The 18,513-nt window shown below is 45.9% G+C and overlaps 1 protein-coding gene across 1 annotated transcript in view; it reads left to right on the forward strand.

Annotated features, from left to right (window-relative positions):
• GRK4 (G protein-coupled receptor kinase 4) overlaps positions 1 to 18,513 on the forward strand; it is a 426,683-nt gene that overhangs the window by 319,217 nt on the left and 88,953 nt on the right. Inside the window, exon 6 of the mRNA XM_040335342.1 lies at positions 1,263 to 1,355. Coding sequence (XP_040191276.1) covers positions 1,263 to 1,355 — 93 coding nt within the window. The remainder of the gene's footprint in view (positions 1 to 1,262; positions 1,356 to 18,513) is intronic.

Here is an 18,513-nt window from a genome sequence, read left to right on the forward strand (position 1 = left end):
CAGGCCTGATACTGCAAGGTTCTTCCTCTCTCTCTCTATTCATCAACCTCGTCCTCTGAAAGCAATTCACAATATATTGCTTTACAGAGGGCTAGCATTATAGCTGTATGCATGAATGCGCCCTAATAACGAATTCAGTTACCGTATTTATTCGAGTATAACGCGCAAAATTTTATACCCAAAAAAAAGATCAAAGTTTGGGTGCGCGTTATACTCGAGGACTTTGTCCCCCCCGCAGCCGCACACGCCGCTGCTACCGCCGCCGCCACCGAAGCCACCAACGCCGCTACAACGTTAATCACGCGGCGCGGGGGAACATTAGACAGCTTTCGTTTGAATAGCTGTTTTCCCTGCCGCGCGTAGACACTCCCCCTTGGACGGATCTGTCCAATCGCGAGCAAGGGGGAGTGTCTATGCGTGGCAGGGAAAACAGCTGTTCAAACGAACGCTGTCTGTAATGTTCCCGCGCGCCGCGTGATTAAAGGTAAGGGGACATGGCTGGACATACAGGGACATGGCTGGTTATACAGGGGACATGGCTGGACATACAGGGGACATGGCTGGACATACAGGGGGCATGGCTGGACATACAGGGGGCATGGCTGGACATACAGGGGGCATGGCTGGACATACAGGGGGCATGGCTGGACATACAGGGGGCATGGCTGGACATACAGGGGGCATGGCTGGACATACAGGGGGCATGGCTGGACATACAGGGGACATGGCTGGACATACAGGGGGCATGGCTGGACATACAGGGGGCATGGCTGGACATACAGGGGGCATGGCTGGACATACAGGGGGCATGGCTGGACATACAGGGGGCATGGCTGGACATACAGGGGGCATGGCTGGACATACAGGGGACATGGCTGGACATAAATGATTTTTGGCAATTACAATGATTTTATACCGATTTTTAATTGAAAATTAGGGGTGCGTGTTATACACGGGTGCGCGTTATACTCGAATAAATACTGTATATTTCGTACACTAAAATGGCTCCTGGCAATCCCTGTAAAACGTCTGTAACTATTTGTCACCTACCTGGGCCTGCCATCTAACCCATGCAGCTGCTAAACTGTTTTCATATTGCCGCTAATGCTGCCATGCTGCGGTATTGGTAACCAGAGCTGAATTGCACATAAGGCTAAACAGCTAATAGAACATGACATAGGAAATGCTAGAAATGTTGCAAGTCTGAACCCCCCCCCCCCCCCCCCCTCATGAGTAATGTCTGTCATGTTTGCTTTTTGCAGAGTGGTTCATGATTATCTGAGTGGTGTACCATTTGAAGACTTTCAGGAGAGCATGTACTTCTCTCGCTTCTTGCAGTGGAGATGGCTTGAACGGTAAGTACACTTTATATGCGTTGAGGGTATATTGCTTCGTTTTACGCAGTCACATACTTTGCATGCACATTAGTTACCTGGTCCGCCCACCTGTCTTGGCCATTACACAAGGGGCTACCACTCTCTCTGCTGAGTTTTTGTTTTATTTAAAAGTGTAATGCCCCGTTCACACGATCCGATTATCGGACGAATGATCGTCGTCTTTTTTTTTTGTTTTTTGCATGCTAATCTCACGTTGAATCTGATGAGTTTACCAAAGTCACAAAAATTCTCGTACAACAGAATAAAAATTCAGAAGTGATGTCATGTGTTGTAATGCATTTGTATTGCATTTTCGAAGGACAGCTGTGCTGATTAAACAAAAATCGTACCATCTGACATTGAACGAAAAAAAAAATCTGTGCATGTCCTATTGAATAATATCGGATGAACTGTCCTGATCGTCTCTCGAAAGCTCTGTACTAATGATCCAATTATCATACGCAGTGGCGGCTGGTGCTCAAAATTATTGGGGTGGGCACAAACAAACGAAAAAAATAAATCATCAAACGCAGCCCCAGTACCCATCAATTGTCGCCACTGTGCCCATCAATTGTCGCCACTGTGCCATCAAATGCAGCCACTGTGCCCAGCAATTGTCGCCACTGTGCTATCAATTGTCGCTACTGTGCCATCAAACGCAGACACTGTGCCATGCCATCAATTGTCACCACTGTGCCATCAAACGCAGCCACTGTGCCATGCCATCAAACACAGCCACTGTGCCATGCCATCAAACGCAGCCACTGTGCCATGCCATCAAACGCAGCCACTGTGCCCAACAATTGTTGCCACTGTGCCCAGCAATTGTCGCCACTGTGCTATCAATTGTCGCTACTGTGCCATCAAATACAGACCCTGTGCCATGCCATCAATTGTCGCCACTGTGCCATGCCATCAAACGCAGCCACTGTGCCATGCCATCAAACACAGCCACTGTGCCATCAATTGTCACCACTGTGCCCATCAATTGCTGCCACTAGTTTGTCCCCTCAAAAACCACCAGATTGCTGCCCCCTGTCCTCCAGCACTTACCTTTCTTGGGTCAGCCATCCTCCCTCGATGTCTTTTCCCGAGTCCTGCCCTCGATGTCGCTTCAGACAATCAGGTGACCGGTAACCAGACCCGGTGAACCTGATTGGCTGAGACGCTGGCTCTGATAGACACTTCCACACAGCCAACCAGCTGCCATTATTCAGATGGCCGGTGCTCACCAGGGGGCCGGCCATCTGAATAGTGGGTGGTAGCAGCGACAATACATAGATTCATGCAATGCATGAATCTCTATGTATTGTATACTAAGTTGACTGATGGCTCAGGGGAGAGAGGGGGCGGCGCTCCTGCGCCCACTATGGACGCACCCCCGCTGATCATACGATCGATTAAAATGCGTAATTTTTCGTACGATTTTCGGGTCGTGTGTACGGGGCTTAACTTTACTCTCAATCAGTATTACCTATTTTTAATGTTTATGCTGCTTATCGTAGTAAATAGATAGGAATGTATAATATTTTTGTTTTAAACTTTATTTATTTTTCATTTTTTTTTTATTGCTTCCTGGTTTCTGACCTAAGCCAAAATGATATCATGCATATCAGAAGTCTTCATGGGACTTGTTATTTTCTTTCATCTGGAGCCCTATAGAAGACTCCAAAGCTTTAGCCATTGATATATGTGCAGTGTGCTTCTCCTCTATAAAAAAAAAAATTGACATAGGCTAGAATTGACATTATTGTAAATGAGTCAGCAGGCTCAAAGGGATTGCTTTACTAAAGACACACATACTGTTCACTTTGCAATAAAAGTTGTACTTTGCAAGAAAATCATTGCCACTGAATGTGGTGCAATTCCAATTTGCAATGACACTAGAAAAAAAAGGAGCATTTCTTTATCGTACATCACGGGACACAGAGAAGCATAGTAATTACTATGTGGGTTATAGAGTCTACCTTCAGGTGATGGATATTGGCACGCCCTTAAGGCAGGAAGTTCCCTCCCCTATATAACCCCTCCCATACCGGGAGTACCTCAGTACCTCAGTACCGGTCGGAAGCATGTCAATCAATTAACATGTGAATAGGAACGCCCAGTCCCGCAAATTACATACCCGGAAGCCGCGGTGAAAATATAGATAAAACGGTATGTACGGCAAGGATATAAAAAAAAACAGCCTAATGTCATTCTCACAACTCGGCTCAATGTAATGTTAGAATTTTTTTTTTGGGTGAACCCCCGCTTTAAAAACATAGTTTGCTACAGCCAGAGGGGTAGCCCAACCTGCAGTAGCAGCTATTGGTATCTGCCAAGCCTTAAAAGAATGAAGATGAAGCAGGTCTTGAAAGATATCCCGGCTCAGCAAGCTCGGGAGTTGGCCGACTTCCCCAAGGCATTATGCTTTGCAGTAGATGCCATCAAGGACTCTATACAACAGTCCTTCCGCCTTACGCTCCTTTTAGTACATATGCGTAGGCTGCTCTGGTTGAAGAACTGATCAGCTGAGACCCCTTGTAAAAAGCTTCTAGTGGAGTTTCCCTTCCATGGAGAGCGTTTGTTTGGGGAAGATCTGGATAAGTATATCCAGAAAATTTCCAGTGGCAAAGCACGCTGTTGCCAGTTAAAAAGAAGTTTAGGGGTCCCCCCTCCTTTAAGAGGCCCTCCTCTCCGGTTCCTGGGCCTTCTGCTTCCAGGCAGTTCCGACGGCCTCCTGGAAGGTTTAATGCAGGAGGAAAACCTCAAGGGCAATCTCAGGCTCCCAAGAAACCCTGGAACCGTAAGCTGGCCAGGCCTGTGTCTAGGACGGCATTATGAAGGTTCACCCCCACTCAGCCGGGTGGGGGGAAGACTATGCTTTCCCAAGGGGTGATCATAGAACTACTGGTAGAAGAGCAAAGTTTGGGTTTCTATTCAAATCTTTTTACCATCCCCAAGCCGAACGGAGACGCAAGACCCATTCTGGATCTCAAGGTCCTAAACCAGTTCCTAAATGTCCGATCCTTTCGGATGGAATCAATCCGGTCAGTGGTCGCCTCCTTGTAGGGAGGAGAACTTTTAGCGTACGCATACATACACATACCTATCTTTCTCGGCCATCAGAAGCTGTTACGCTTCGCGATAAATCAGCGCCATTTTCAGTTCGTGGCTTTACCCTTCGGTCTAGCCACTGCACCTTGGGTGTTCACAAAGGTGCTGACCCCCCTGTTGGCCAATCTAAGGTCTCACGGCATATATATAGTAGCCTATTTGGACGATCTGTTACTAGTAGATCGCTCAGTTGCCGAACTAAATCGAGCAGTACACAGAACCGTGAGGTACCTGGAGTCCATGGGTTGGATTCTCAACCTGGACAAGTTTGCCTTAGTTCCTGTGAAAAGCCTTCCATTCGCCTTTGTATGCGGCTGCTCGGGAAGATGGTAGCCTCGTTCGAGGCAGTCACATTTGCCCAGTTCCACTCAAGGAAACTACAGAACGCCATCTTGTCCGCTTGGAAAAAGAAGGTCCAAGCCTTGGGCTTCCCTATGTTGCTCTCCCCAACAGTTCGGCAGAGCCTTTGTTGGTGGTTGGTTCCCCAGAATCTGCAAAAAGGGAAGTCCTTTATTCCAACCTCTTGGCTGGCAGTGACTACAGATGCCAGTCTTCTGGGCTGGGATGCAGTCCTGGGGGAGCTATCCCTCCAAGGAAAGTGGTCAGTCTCCGAGAAATCTCTACCCATCAACCTGCTAGAGATTCGGGCAGTGTGTCTAGCCCTAACAGCATGGACAGACAAGTTGCGGGGGTATCCAGTCAGGATACAATCCGACAATGCCACAGTGTCACTTTATTTCACTTATTCTTTACCAAGCGCAAATTTTCCTCTTTCCCTTCCCCTTTTACACAATGCCACAGCTGTGGCATACATAAATCACCAGGGTGGCACGAGGATTTGTGCGGTCCAAAAAGAAGTAGATCAGATCCTGATTTGGGCAGAAAAGCATGTCCCGTGCAGATCAGCGATATTCTTTTCGGGAGTAGACAATTGGCAGGAAGATTTCTTAAGTCGCCAACAGTTGCTCCCAGGAGAATGGGCTCTTCACCCTGACATCTTCCGGGGCATTTGTCAGAGGTGGGGAACACCAGATGTGGATCTCTTGGCATCAAGGTTCAATGCGAAAGTGGACAATTTTCTGTCCCGGACGAGAGATCCGCTTGCTTGCGGAACAGATGCGCTGGTGTTTCCATGGGAGCTGTTCTCCCTTAGCTATGCGTTTCCTCTGCTGCAATTGTTACCCCGCCTCATTCGCAGGATAAATTCGGAAGGAAAACCAGTGATTCTGGTCATTCCATCTTGGCCCAGAAGGGCCTGGTACGCGGAGATTGTAGGGATGTCAGTGGGACATCCATGGACCCTTCCGCTTCGTCCAGACCTGCTCTCACAGGGGCCAATATTCCACCCTTCCTTACGGTCTCTAAATTTAACGGTCTGGCTGTTGAATCCTATATCCTAAAGAGGAGGGGTCTCTCTAATTCTGTAGTGTCTACACTAATTAATGCCAGAAAGAGTCAGCATCTAGGCTTATTTATTACAGAGTTTGGAAGGCATATGTGGCCTGGTGCGAAGCCAAAGGGTGGCATCCTCGCAGGTATGTCATTGGCAGAATACTGGAGTTTCTGCAGTTGGGGGCAGACATGAAGTTAGCCTTAAGTACCATCAAGGGCTAGGTCTTGGCTTTATCAAAAAAAAATTCAAAGGCCACTGGCTACACATTCTCTGGTTAAAAACTTTTACTGGGGGTGATTCGTGTTAATCCTCCAATTAAGACCCCCTTGTGCCCGTGGGACCTGAATCTGCCCTCCAGAAACAACCCTTTGAGTCTGTCTCTGTTACGGAACCATGAACCAGACGTACAACAAGAGATAAGTGAAAATAAGAAGGCTTTATTGAAAATCAAGCTGTAAAGCAAAAGTCCAAACGGATGGTGAAACCAGAGGTCGGAACCAGAAGGGTAGTCAGACGAAGCCAGGATCAGGAACCAGCAGGGAAGTCAGACGAAGCCAGGATCAGGAACCAGCAGGGAAGTCAGACGAAGCCAGGATCAGGAACCAGCAGGGAAGTCAGACGAAGCCAGGATCAGAACCAGAAGCAGCAGCAGTCTTAGAAGCATGTGAACACAGGAGGACCAAGCAAGGAACTGAAGCCACAGACTCCTATATATATGAGCCAGGCATCCAGCTCCTCCCAGTGGGAAGGAGGAGCCGCAGGGTGGGAGGCTACAAGAAACCCAGAAACCAAGATGGCCGCCAGCACATGTCAAACGAAGGAGGACAGCAAGGAGGTAAGACCATGACAGTCTCATATTCCCTTGGTCCTCTTGACCAGGAAGGTGGTTTTCTTGGTAGCCATATCCTCTACTAGGAGAGTATCGGAGTTGTCCGCCCTCTCATGTAAGGAGCCATACCTAATTCTTCACAAGGATAGACTGGTCCTGCGGCCTCATCCAGCCTTCCTTCCCAAGGTAGTTTCAAACTTTCATCTGAACCAGGATCTGGTTCTCTTCTTTTTTTTTTCAGAGCCTAGTTCTGCAAAATAGAGATCTTTGCACACTCTGGATGTACTGAGAGCAGTTAAGATCTATCTTAAGGCTACTGCTCAGATCTGGAAAACTGACATTTTATTCGTTCTGCCGGAAGGTCCCAGAAGCGGACTGGCAGCGTCTAAGTTCACTATCTCTAAAAGGATTCGACAAGTCATTACTCAAGCCTATGGCTTGAAGGGTAAGGTTCCTCCGTTTGAGGTTAAAGCGCACTCCACTAGAGTGGTTGGCACTTCTTGGGTAGTGCATCATCAAGCCTCCATGGCTCAGGTCTGTAAGGCCACGACTTGGTCGTCAGTCCATACTTTCACTAAATTTTACCAATTGGATATCAGAAAAAATGAGGAAGGTGCCTTTGGGCGCAGTGTGCTGCAGGCTGCGGTTTGACTCCTCACGTCTGATGGCGCCCGGCTTATTTTTGGTGTCTCCCTCCCCTCATTTGGCATTGCTTTAGGACACCCCACATAGTAATTACTATGCTTCTCTGTGTCCCGTGATGTACGATAAAGAAAATAGGATTTTTATAACAGCTTACCTGTAAAATCCTTTTCATGGAGTACATCACGGGACACAGAGCTCCCGCCCCTCTTGATGGGGATATTGGGACACTTATTGCTTTGCTACAAAACTGAGGTACTCCCGGTATGGGAGGGGTTATATAGGGGAGGGAACTTCCTGCCTTAAGGGCGTGCCAGTGTCCATCACCTGAAGGTAGACTCTATAACCCACATAGTATATACTATGCTTCTCTGTGTCCCGTGATGTACTCCAAGGGTCAGTGTACTTTATGGCCTCAAATTCTCTTTGTCTTCACAAGCTCCCCACATAGGCTGCCACCAGCCCTTTGGGGATCACTTGGATCTTCTCTCCTCCCAGGCCCCCTCTGAAATCATAGGGCTCCATACCACCTACCAGACAGATCAAACCCACCCCCCAGAAACCCCATGGGGCCCAGCACTGGAATACTGCCTGTGCCCCCTATCAGCAGCCTTTGTTCTCTGTAATGAAATATTCTCTTTCTGTTGTATTATTCTTGACTGATGGTATTTTCCATGGAACGTTATACAAGAGACAAATGGCATTCTCTTCATTGCATAACTAACATTATCTTCCGTTGTAATTTTTACTGGATTTCCAACGACTGGTTAAGTAGGTGCTGTGGGTTTAATTCGAAAGTGCATGTTTAAGTGCATGTTAGAGATTTTTTTTCTGTTTCAAGAGGGTTGGTCCACACAAGCAACCTATAGTGGACTTAGTCTGAATCAGGAGAAAATACTACTTAGTTCATAGGCCTGGCTCCTGTAGAGGTTCCATGAACGTACTTGACCTTTTTCTGTACTTTGCTTGGTCTGGGGTTGCTCACACTGTGCAATGCCCAAACTATAAGAAAGAAAAACCATAGTAGAAATTACATTACTGAACGTGGTATGCAGATCTGTAGAGCCCTGCTTGTAATAAAGTAAACTTGTCACAAACCAGAAAGTTGAAGCTAAGCATATAAAATAAATCAGCAGATGTTCCCTTCTTCAGTAGATCCAGCTCTATTAGCAGCTAAAGTTGTAAACTAATTTTGACTTGTCCTGAACTAGAGTGGGGAGAACAAGCATTTGATACACTGCCGATTTTTGCAGGTTTTCCTACTTACAAAGCATGTAGAGATCTGTAATTTCTCTCATGGGTACTCTTCAACTGTGAGAGACGGAATCTAAATCAAGAAAATCACATTGTATGATTTTATAAGTAATTAATTTGCATTTTATTGCATGACATAATTATTTGATACATTAAAGCAGAACTTTGTTTGCAATTACAGAGATCATACGTTTTCTGTAGTTCTTGACCAGGTTTGCACACACTGCAACAGGGAGTTTGGCCCACTCCTCCATACAGAGCTTCTCCAGATCCTTCAGGTTTCAGGGCTGTTGCTGGGCAATACTGACTTTCATCTCCCTCCAAAGATTTTCTATTGGGTTCAGGTCTGGAGACTGGCTAGGCCACTCCAGGACCTTGAGATGCTTCTTACGGAGCCACGCTTAGTTGCCCTGGATGTGTGTTTCGGGTTGTTGTCATGCTGGAAGACCCAGCCACGACCCATTTTCAATGCTCTTACTGAGGGAAGGAGGTTGTTGGCCCAGATCTCGCAATACGTGGCCCATCCATCCTCCCCTCAATACGGTGCAGTCTTCCTGTCCCCTTTGCAGAAAAGAATGTTTGCACCTCCATCCTTAGTTGGGATGGTGTTCTTGTGGTTGTACTCATCCTTCTTCTTCCTCCAAACAGGGCAAGTGGAGTTTAGACCAAAGACCTCTACATTGCTTTGTAAATAGGAAAACCTGCAAAATCAGCAGTGTATCAAATACTTGTTCTCCCCACTGTAGCTATCTATTTCCCTAGCAAGCAATTCATATTGGTTATTGAGAATATCCTTCACATCTAGAGACCCATTAGAAGGCATGTAAAGGTATAAGAAGTTTTGCTTTTACAAAGAAATTTTAGGTTTGCATACAACTTCAGCTGGCTATATCTCTGGATTTACTCAACTTTTCGACTTGTGGATCTCACTGAAATCAGCTTCTACATTATTTAGTCTTATACTCTGGCAGGTTTAAGCTTATGAAATATCACTATCTTGGAAACTGTCTAGGGTTCTGTTTTCCAAGTACTGAACAGGTATCCATCATGATCTTAATCATGGTTGATATTTGTAAATGTATATTAGCATAATGCGGTCTTGAATAATTAAGTTTGGATATGATCCTCTTACGGAGTTAAAGCCTTAAAATGACCTTATTGCCACCATAAAACAAATGCATGCCGCTAGTTCAGATAAGAGCCATAATTTGAAATTGTTCCACTTGAATACATTGCTCTCCAGGTTATATAGCGTAGGGATGTGACGTCTGTGTTGTGTGACTGCAAACAATGAGTGCTAGTCTCTCGGAAAGCGCGCCCGAACCTTGGACAAAAGCACTAGTGTTAGATTAGATATTGTTTTATAGCACTTTGCTTTCACTTAAATCGCACATGCTTATTCAGTAAAGCCATTAGAAAAGGATAATAATGTGCCATGGGCTGTAATTCATAGCAAGCAATTATAATTTATCTAAGGATCGGCCCAACCAGGCTGATATTCAAGATATGGGAGTCCCAGTGTTCCATCATTGAAGTAAAGTATTATTCAGGTTCAGACCTGCTCAGCAGTGATATTCAGAGATTGAGGCGTAGTATGATTTTTTTTTTTTTTTTTTTTACATTTTTATGCGTTTGTTTAACTGCTAAATCCACGAGAACCTTCTAATCCAGGCTTTCCCAACTAGGGTTCCTACAAAGATTGCTGCGAGTTCCTTGAGCAATGAGAAATTGCTACCTTGCAGTCAAGTTACTGCTGACACCATTGATTTTTACAGTTACCTGTAAGGGGAGTATTCTCACTTTTCACACTCTTCACTGAATGCCAATGTAGCAAGTGCTTTTTCCACTGACCACCAATGTAACGAGCATTGTTCCCACTGACCACCAATTCAAGGAACATTCTTTCCACTGACCACCAGTCCAAGGAACATTCTTTCCACTGACCACCAATGTAAGGAGCATTCTTCCTAATAGCTGCCATTGTAAGGAACATTCTTCTTACTGACTTCCAATGTAAGAAGTGTTTGTCCAACTGACCAACAATGTAAGGAGCATTCTTCCCGCTCACCACCTGTGAATGTAGCATTTGTCTCACTGACCACCATTGTACAGAGCATTCTTCCCACTGACCACCAATGTAGGGAACATTCTTCTCAATGACTACCACGTAGGGAACATTCTTCTTACTGACCACCAATGTAAGGAGCATTCTTCCTATTGACCGTCAATGTTAGGCCGCGTACACACGGTCGAACATGTCCGCTGAAACTGGTCCGCGGACCAGTTTCCGCGGACATGTCCGACCGTGTGTACGGCCTAGCGGACAGGTTTCCAGCGGACAAAAGTTTCTTAGCAAGCTAAGAAACTTGTCCGCTGGAAACATGTCCGTCGGACATGTCCGATGGTTAGTACACCTAATCGGACATGTCCGCTGGTTATGACGTGTAACCAGCGTCCCGAAATCCCGCGCATGCGTCGAATTGATTCGACGCATGCGTGGAAGCATTGCACTTCCGTGTTTGAGAACGTCGGTGTCTTCTACTTCACCGCGTTCTCTGTCCGTGGGGATTTTGGTCTGATGGTGTGTACACACATCAGACCAAAAGCTCCCAGGAGACATGTCCGATGAAAACGGTCCACGGACCGTTTTCATCGGACGTGTCTCCTCGTGTGTACGGGGCCTTGGGTGCATTCTTTCCACTGACCATCATTGTAAGGATCATGCTTTCCACTGACCACCAATATGAGGGGCATTCTTCCCCCTGACCACCAATATAAAGTGCATCCTTCCCACTGATCATCAATGTAAGGATCACACTTCCCACTGATCAGCAATGTAAGGAGTATTCTTCCTACTGGCCATTAGTGTAGAGAGTTGTGGAAATAAATGTAGCACCAATTCCCACAGGAGCCGCTTGGTAGGTTTTGGCTTCTCTGTTGTGCCACAACTCTTTAAGCTGCTTGGTGCCCACTGACACATCTGTGTAACTTAAAAATATTGCACACAAAATAAACCACAAACAACTGGATGGTCGATTAAATTGTTGTACTGTATTATGGCAAAGCTACCAAACAATGCTTAAATTGATAAACAGAATTGAACAGGTTTAACCACTTTAACCCCGGAAGAATTTACCCCCTTCCTGACGAGAGCACTTTTTGCGTTTCGACACTGCGTCGCTTTAACTGACAACTGCGCGGTCGCGTGACATTGCACCCAAATAAAATTGACTTCCTTTTTTTCCTCAGTTCAGGCCGATATGTATTCTTCTACATATTTTTGTTTGGTAAAAAAGTCGCAATAAGCGTATATTGATTGGTTTGCGCAAGTTATAGCGTCTACAAAATAGGGGATAGTTTTATTGCATTTTATTTTTTTTACTAGTAATGGCGGTGATCTGCGATTTTTACTGTGACCATGACATTGCGATGGACATATCGGACACTTTTGACACATTTTTGGGACCATTCACATTTATACAGCAATCAGTGCTATAAAACTGCACTGATTACTGTGTAAATGTGACATCACGGCCATGCCATCAAACGCAGTCACTGTGCCATGCCATCAAACGCAGCCACTTTGCCATCAATTGTCACCACTGTGCCATGCCATCAATTGTCACCACTTTGCCATCAATTGCCACCACTATGCCCTGCCATCAATTGTCACCACTTAGCCATCAATTGTCACCACTGGTACGTCCCGAGGATAAGCATTCAGGAAGCCGACTACAGCCTCAAGGCTGTACTCTGAAAGCCTATCAGAGCTCTGATAGGCACTTCCACACAGCCAACCAGCTGCCGTTATTCAGCTGGCTGGCGCTCAAACATCCGGCCAGCTGAATAGTGGGCGGCAGCGGCGAAAATATATAGATTCATACAATGTATGAATCTATATATTTTAGTGGCTGTGCGAGAGCCAGAGGGGGCAGCGCTCCGGCGCCCTCTATGGACGAACCGCTCCTGGTGGGGGCACTCGACAGGATGTAGGGGTCAGACGCACCGAAGAGGGACCCGAGAAGAGGAAGATCTGGGCTGCTCTGTGCAAATCCACTGTACAGAGCAGATAAGTATAACATGTTTGTTATTTTTATTTTAAAGAAAGCAAGACTTTACGATCACTTTAGGGGTATGGTCGTTAACTAACCCCCAAAAAAAGGATCCTGTGTTTTTACTACACATACAGTCCCAATAGTGGATGGGTGTACACGTTTGTAACAAAGGGGGTACCCCTGAAGGTGCCTGAAAAGTACCTGCCACTAAATTGTCAATATCAGCTGGCTATCATTGGGGCCCTAATGTAAGGTAGTGCACCTTTTAAGAGTATGCAAGGGATGGCTGATGGGCTGCCAAACAAGGAGCAGTCTCTATTGCATTAACTGTGTCACTGTTGAGATAAGCACAAATGGTTCGGTTCAGCCCTCCTGGTACACAGGAATCCAGTCCAGATGACTTGGTGATCTGCTGTCTTTAGGCACACAGGACTTGGTGATTCAATCCTCACGAACAGGTCTTCACAAGACTCAGTCTCTCAGCTCTGGTCCTCGCTGGTCCTCCCTTGCTGTAGACATTCACGGCAACAGATCCTTCCAGCTCAGCAAACCAACTCTGTGGCTCGGTCCATCAGCTGCCTGAGTATGCAGATTACAGCAGTGGCACCCTGGTCTAATAACAGGCTCAGTCTTCCTTGTGCTCCTCCTCCCTGTAGCATGTAGGAATATGGTCATTGTTGTAATGAGGCAGTCTTCAATGACCACTAAGCCAGGGGGCCATTCTCCTCTGACAACTGATATAATGGAACACTACACTGATCGCCAGTATATGCATTTAATCTGTGTACTTTTTGCCCGGAGAGAGGTATGGCATTTTTTTTTAAATCATCCTTACCTAGGTGTATGCAGCATTAATGCAATGCTGCATCTGTCCCCCACTCTAAATCTGAAAACTGATTGCTCAATCACCACTGATCGCTCAATTCTCCCAGCTGCTCTAAGCAGAGAGCCGTGACTGTCAGTCACTGGCTCTCTGCTCTACACCCCTCACTCTCACTGGAGCCACTGGGCTTTGCAGGGGGCAGGAGGGGCTGGCTCAGGCTCTTATGCCGTGTACACACGATCATTTTTCAGCATTAAAAAAAAGTTGTTTTAAAAAAAACGTCATTTAAAAATCGTGTGTGGGCTGCACATCGTTTTTCAGGTTCTGAAAAACGACAATTTTTTTTCGGGTTGTAAAAAATGATCGTGTGTGGGCTAAAACGACGTAAAAAAACTGCGCATGCTCAGAAGCAAGTTATAAGACAGGAACGCTCGTTCTGGTAAAACTACCATTCGTAATGGAGTAAGCACATTCATCACGCTGTAATAGACAGAAAAGCGCGAATGGTCTTTTACTAACACGGAATCCGCTAAAGCAGCCCCAAGGGTGGCGTCATCCGCATGGAACTTCCCCTTTATAGTGCCGTCGTACGTGTTGTACGTCACCGCGCTTTGCTGGAGCATTTAAAAAAAACGATGGTGTGTGGGCAACGTCGTTTTAATGATGACGTTGGAAAAACATTGTTTTTTCTACATGCTGAAAAATGATCGTGTTTGCAGCATTAGCGCCTCGCTGACCAGGCTCCTGGGTGGATCCCGACCCAGCGATCTTTCCCCAGCCTGGACCGGCTCTGTGACGTCAGCTGACGGCGAGCTTTAGCCCACTGTTGGCTGAAAACGGGTCACAGGCGTGCAGTTCATTCTTCACAGGAGAAGTACAGCCAAACACGCTTTGGCTGTACTTTGTTTTTGCTTCTGTTTTCTGTAAGAAGAATATTGCATTGTTAGAGCTAGTGAGAATCTTGGCAGTACAGCGACCTCTACTGGTGCAGAGCAAATACTGCACCTATTCGATGCACCGATCGTCCCACCAGGTTTCATCTGCTATTGTTATCAACACAACGATAATAATGTCAATAATAGCACACATGGATCAAAACAGATGACTTCATGTAGGGCATTGTTGTTCATAACGGAATCATACATCCGCTCTCGCACATACACAAAACAATGCAAATATATATATTTTTTTAATATGATACATTTAATTGAACACAGAACGGGGAAATTGCAACACTTCCAATCAGTACGAATACAAGTATCATCAAACAGTTAAAATCCACAGATGTCCTTAGGGCTGGTTCACATCAGATGCAGTCCAGTGTGTTTTTACTCTGCATCAAAAATGCATGACAATTCCCACTATCAAATATGCTTTTAATGTGCACTATTAACCACTTAACCCCCGGACCAATATGCAGCTAAAGGACCAAAGGTGTTTTTCCAATTTGGCACTGCGCTGCTTTAACTGGTAATTGCGCGGTCATGCAATGTTGTACCGAAACGAAACTTGCGTCCTTTTCTTCCCACAAATAGAGCTTTCTTTTGATGGTATTTGATTGCCCCTGCGATTTTTTTATTTTTTGCGATATAAACGGAAAAAGACCGTAAATTTTGAAAAAAGTTGATTTTTCTTATAACGAAAAGTAAAAAATATTGAATAAACTAAATTTTAGTCAAACATTTAGGCCAAAATGTATTCAGCCACATGTCTTTAGTAAAAAAAATCGCAATAAGCGTATATTTTTTGGTTTTCGCAAAAGTTATAGCGTCTACAAACTAGGGTACATTTTCTGGAATTTACACAGCTTTTAACTAGGGCGGTGATCAAGGGGTTAAACCTTTATTTAGGGGGGGTAGGGGGCTACCCTGGACCTAAAGGACCTAAAGGGGCCTAAAGCTAACTGCCCTAACACTTTTTTTGTCATAAATGACACTAAATGCAGTGATCAGAAAATAAATGATCACTGCAATCAGTGACACTGTGACAGGGGGCTGGGGGGGTGATCGGGGGGTGACTGGGGGGTTGTGTGCCTATGTGTGACTGTGTCAGTGTACTGTTAAGTGCAACTCACAGTTCTGATGTCTTCTCTCTCCTCAGTCGTCGGTCGAAAAGACCGCCACGAGGAGAGATGACATCACTTCCCCCTGCCTGTGTTTACACTTAAACAGGCAGGGTGGGCAGATTATTCGCTGGGAGCGATCGCAAGGGGGTGGCTAGAAACGAATAGCCGCCCCCTCATCCCGGATCGCTCCCAGACGATTACGGACTGCCGCATGTACCGGGGGGGGGGGGTCCCGATCGGACCCCGATCCACGTCTAGGCAGGGACGTACTGGTACGTCCATCTGCCTGTACATGCCATTCTGCCGACGTATTTTTACATGCGGAGGTCGTTAAGTGGTTAAGCTGTGCCATGCTATGCTTATTGTTTACATCCTATGCATGGGATCATTACAGTTGTTCTCACTTCTCAAAAATTTCAATAAAAAAGATTGTACCAGAAAAAAAATGGCCCTAGTTTTCACCAGTGCAGTGCGTTCCAGTGCAGTCAACAAAAGTAGAAGATTTCGCATTTTTTCCTTTAAGAAAACATTTTTTTTTTTTAGATGCCTTCAAAGTGTTGTTGCTAGGCAGAATAGTTAATCTTCCCTCTTCCTGCACCTAGGTGCTTAAGCTTCCTAACCTACACCGCAATGATTGCAGCCCGTATCCGGGTAGAAGATGCGCGGTGACGTCAGAACGCCGCCTTCCTACGTTTCGTCACGACAGGACTTGGTCACAGGATCAAGTCCTGTCGTGACGAAACGTAGGGAGGCGGCGTTCTGACGTCACCGCGCATCTTCTACCCGGATACGGGCTGTGTATCGAGCTGGTCGGCTTACTTTTACATGCTTCTTACCTGCTGTGTTATGTAAGTGCATTTTCGCTTTTATCTACCATTAAATAAGACAGTTTTACGCTATGTGAGTCCTTTCTGTCTTTATATACCCCCGGATGACATATCGAGAGCATATACCTGTAAAGACGCAGTTACCAAGATTCCATCGCTGTTGCTGTTTATGGGATAGTGTCCATCCATGTCTCTTATCATGCGCCATCTGATCTCTTATAATCTGGAGATCAATTCCATTTGGTAAGAGGCTTTTATATAGTTGGTGGAGGATCTTTTCTGTCAAGCACTTTTCTTTTGTGGATTGAGTTCATCACCTGGGAGATTGTTGATCTAATTTGCCTTTGTGGCGGGACTGACCACTTATGAACTTTTGTCACTATTTATGTTCACTCATCATTTATTTAGCGCGATCTCTTCCCTTTTTTGCATTGTTGTTTGTGTAGTATAAGGCCCCATACACACGATAGAATGCATCCGCAGATAAATCCCAGCAAATGGGTTTCTGCGGATAGATCCTATGGTGTGTACACGCCAGCGGATCTGTTTCCGCGGAGAAATCTCCTCTGGGATGGATTCCAGCAGATCGGATATTTGCTGACATGCACAACAAATCCATCTGCTGGAATCCATTCCAACGGATGGATCCGCTCGTCTGTACAGACTTACCGGATTCATCCGTCCAAAGGGATTCCCCGCACGCGTCGTAATGATTTGACGCATGCGTGGAATTCCTTATATGACAGCGTCGCGCCGTCGCCGCGTCATAATAGCGGCGACGGCGCGACATGTCATCGCCAGAGGATTTCAGCACGGATTTCAATGCGATGGTGTGTACACGCCATCGCATAGAAATCTTCTGAAATCCTCAAGAGGATTTATCCGCGGATACGGTCCGCTGGACCGTATCTGCGGATAAATCCTCTCGTGTGTATGGGGCCGAACACTTTTTGATCGCTGCTTTTTTTCACCTAAACAAGCGCAATATTTTGCTTTTTACTATTTCGTCATCAATTGAGACTAAGAAAAAATTGAGGTAAAAAAATGCCGCACAAAGCATCAAATATGCACATGCAGAAACATCCAGAACACAGAAATTGTTGTGTGAACCGACCCATATTAACCAATTGCCGCCCGTATAACTTATAGGGCGGAAGGGTGGCACTGCTGCTTGTTTTTGATACTTTATTATCCAAACATGTTCTTGTCATTTAGCACCATAAGTGACGCACCTTTTCTCTGCCGTTCCATTGAGACAAGTGCCCCATTCTGTTGCTGATAAGGTGAATGCTGTTGAAGGATTTGGGCAGCGATTGTTGGGTCTTGCAATTGTTAAATATTTTTAGAGCTGTTCCACCCAGCTTAATCCAAATTCCTTCCTCCCTTTTAATATTATCAACATAAGCAATGCCATTTACCTCTTCGAACTGGGCCAAGAAACCTACCGTATATTACGTTTAGTGGTTTTCCTTTCCTTTCTCCATAATTGGCTGAGAACAAACCACAAGCATTCCTCTAAACTGAAATGCTTTTTGGAAATTCTATATAACATTGCCTAAAATCAAGACACATTGGGGTTGATATACTAAAACTTGAGCGTGCAAAATCTGATGCATCAGCGCTGCCTCACCAGTGTCCATCAGCGCACCAGGGCCCATCAATGCAGCCTGATCAGTGTCCATTAGCGCAGCCTCATAAGTGCCCATCAATGCAGCCTCACCAGTGCCCATCAAATCATTACAAATGTTTCTGTGGCAACAACTGCATCCTCAATAGTGCCCATCAGTGCAGCCTCACTAGTGCTCATCAGTGCAGCCTCACTAGTGCCCATCATCAATGCAGCCTCACTAGTGCCCATCATCAATGCAGCCTCACTAGTGCCCATCATCAATGCAGCCTCACTAGTGCCCATCATCAATGCAGCCTCACTAGTGCCCATCATCAATGCAGCCTCGCTAGTACCCATCATCAATGCAGCCTCATTAGTGCCCATCATCAATGCAGCCTCGCTAGTACCCATCATCAATGCAGCCTCGCTGGTGCCCATCATCAATGCAGCCTCACTGGTGCCCATCATCAATGCAGCCTCACTGGTGCCCATCATCAATGCAGCCTCACTGGTGCCCATCATCAATGCAGCATCACTGGTG

The sequence above is a fragment of the Rana temporaria genome, chromosome 1, assembly GCF_905171775.1.
Source record: "Rana temporaria chromosome 1, aRanTem1.1, whole genome shotgun sequence".
Classification (NCBI taxonomy): Eukaryota; Metazoa; Chordata; class Amphibia; order Anura; family Ranidae; genus Rana; species Rana temporaria.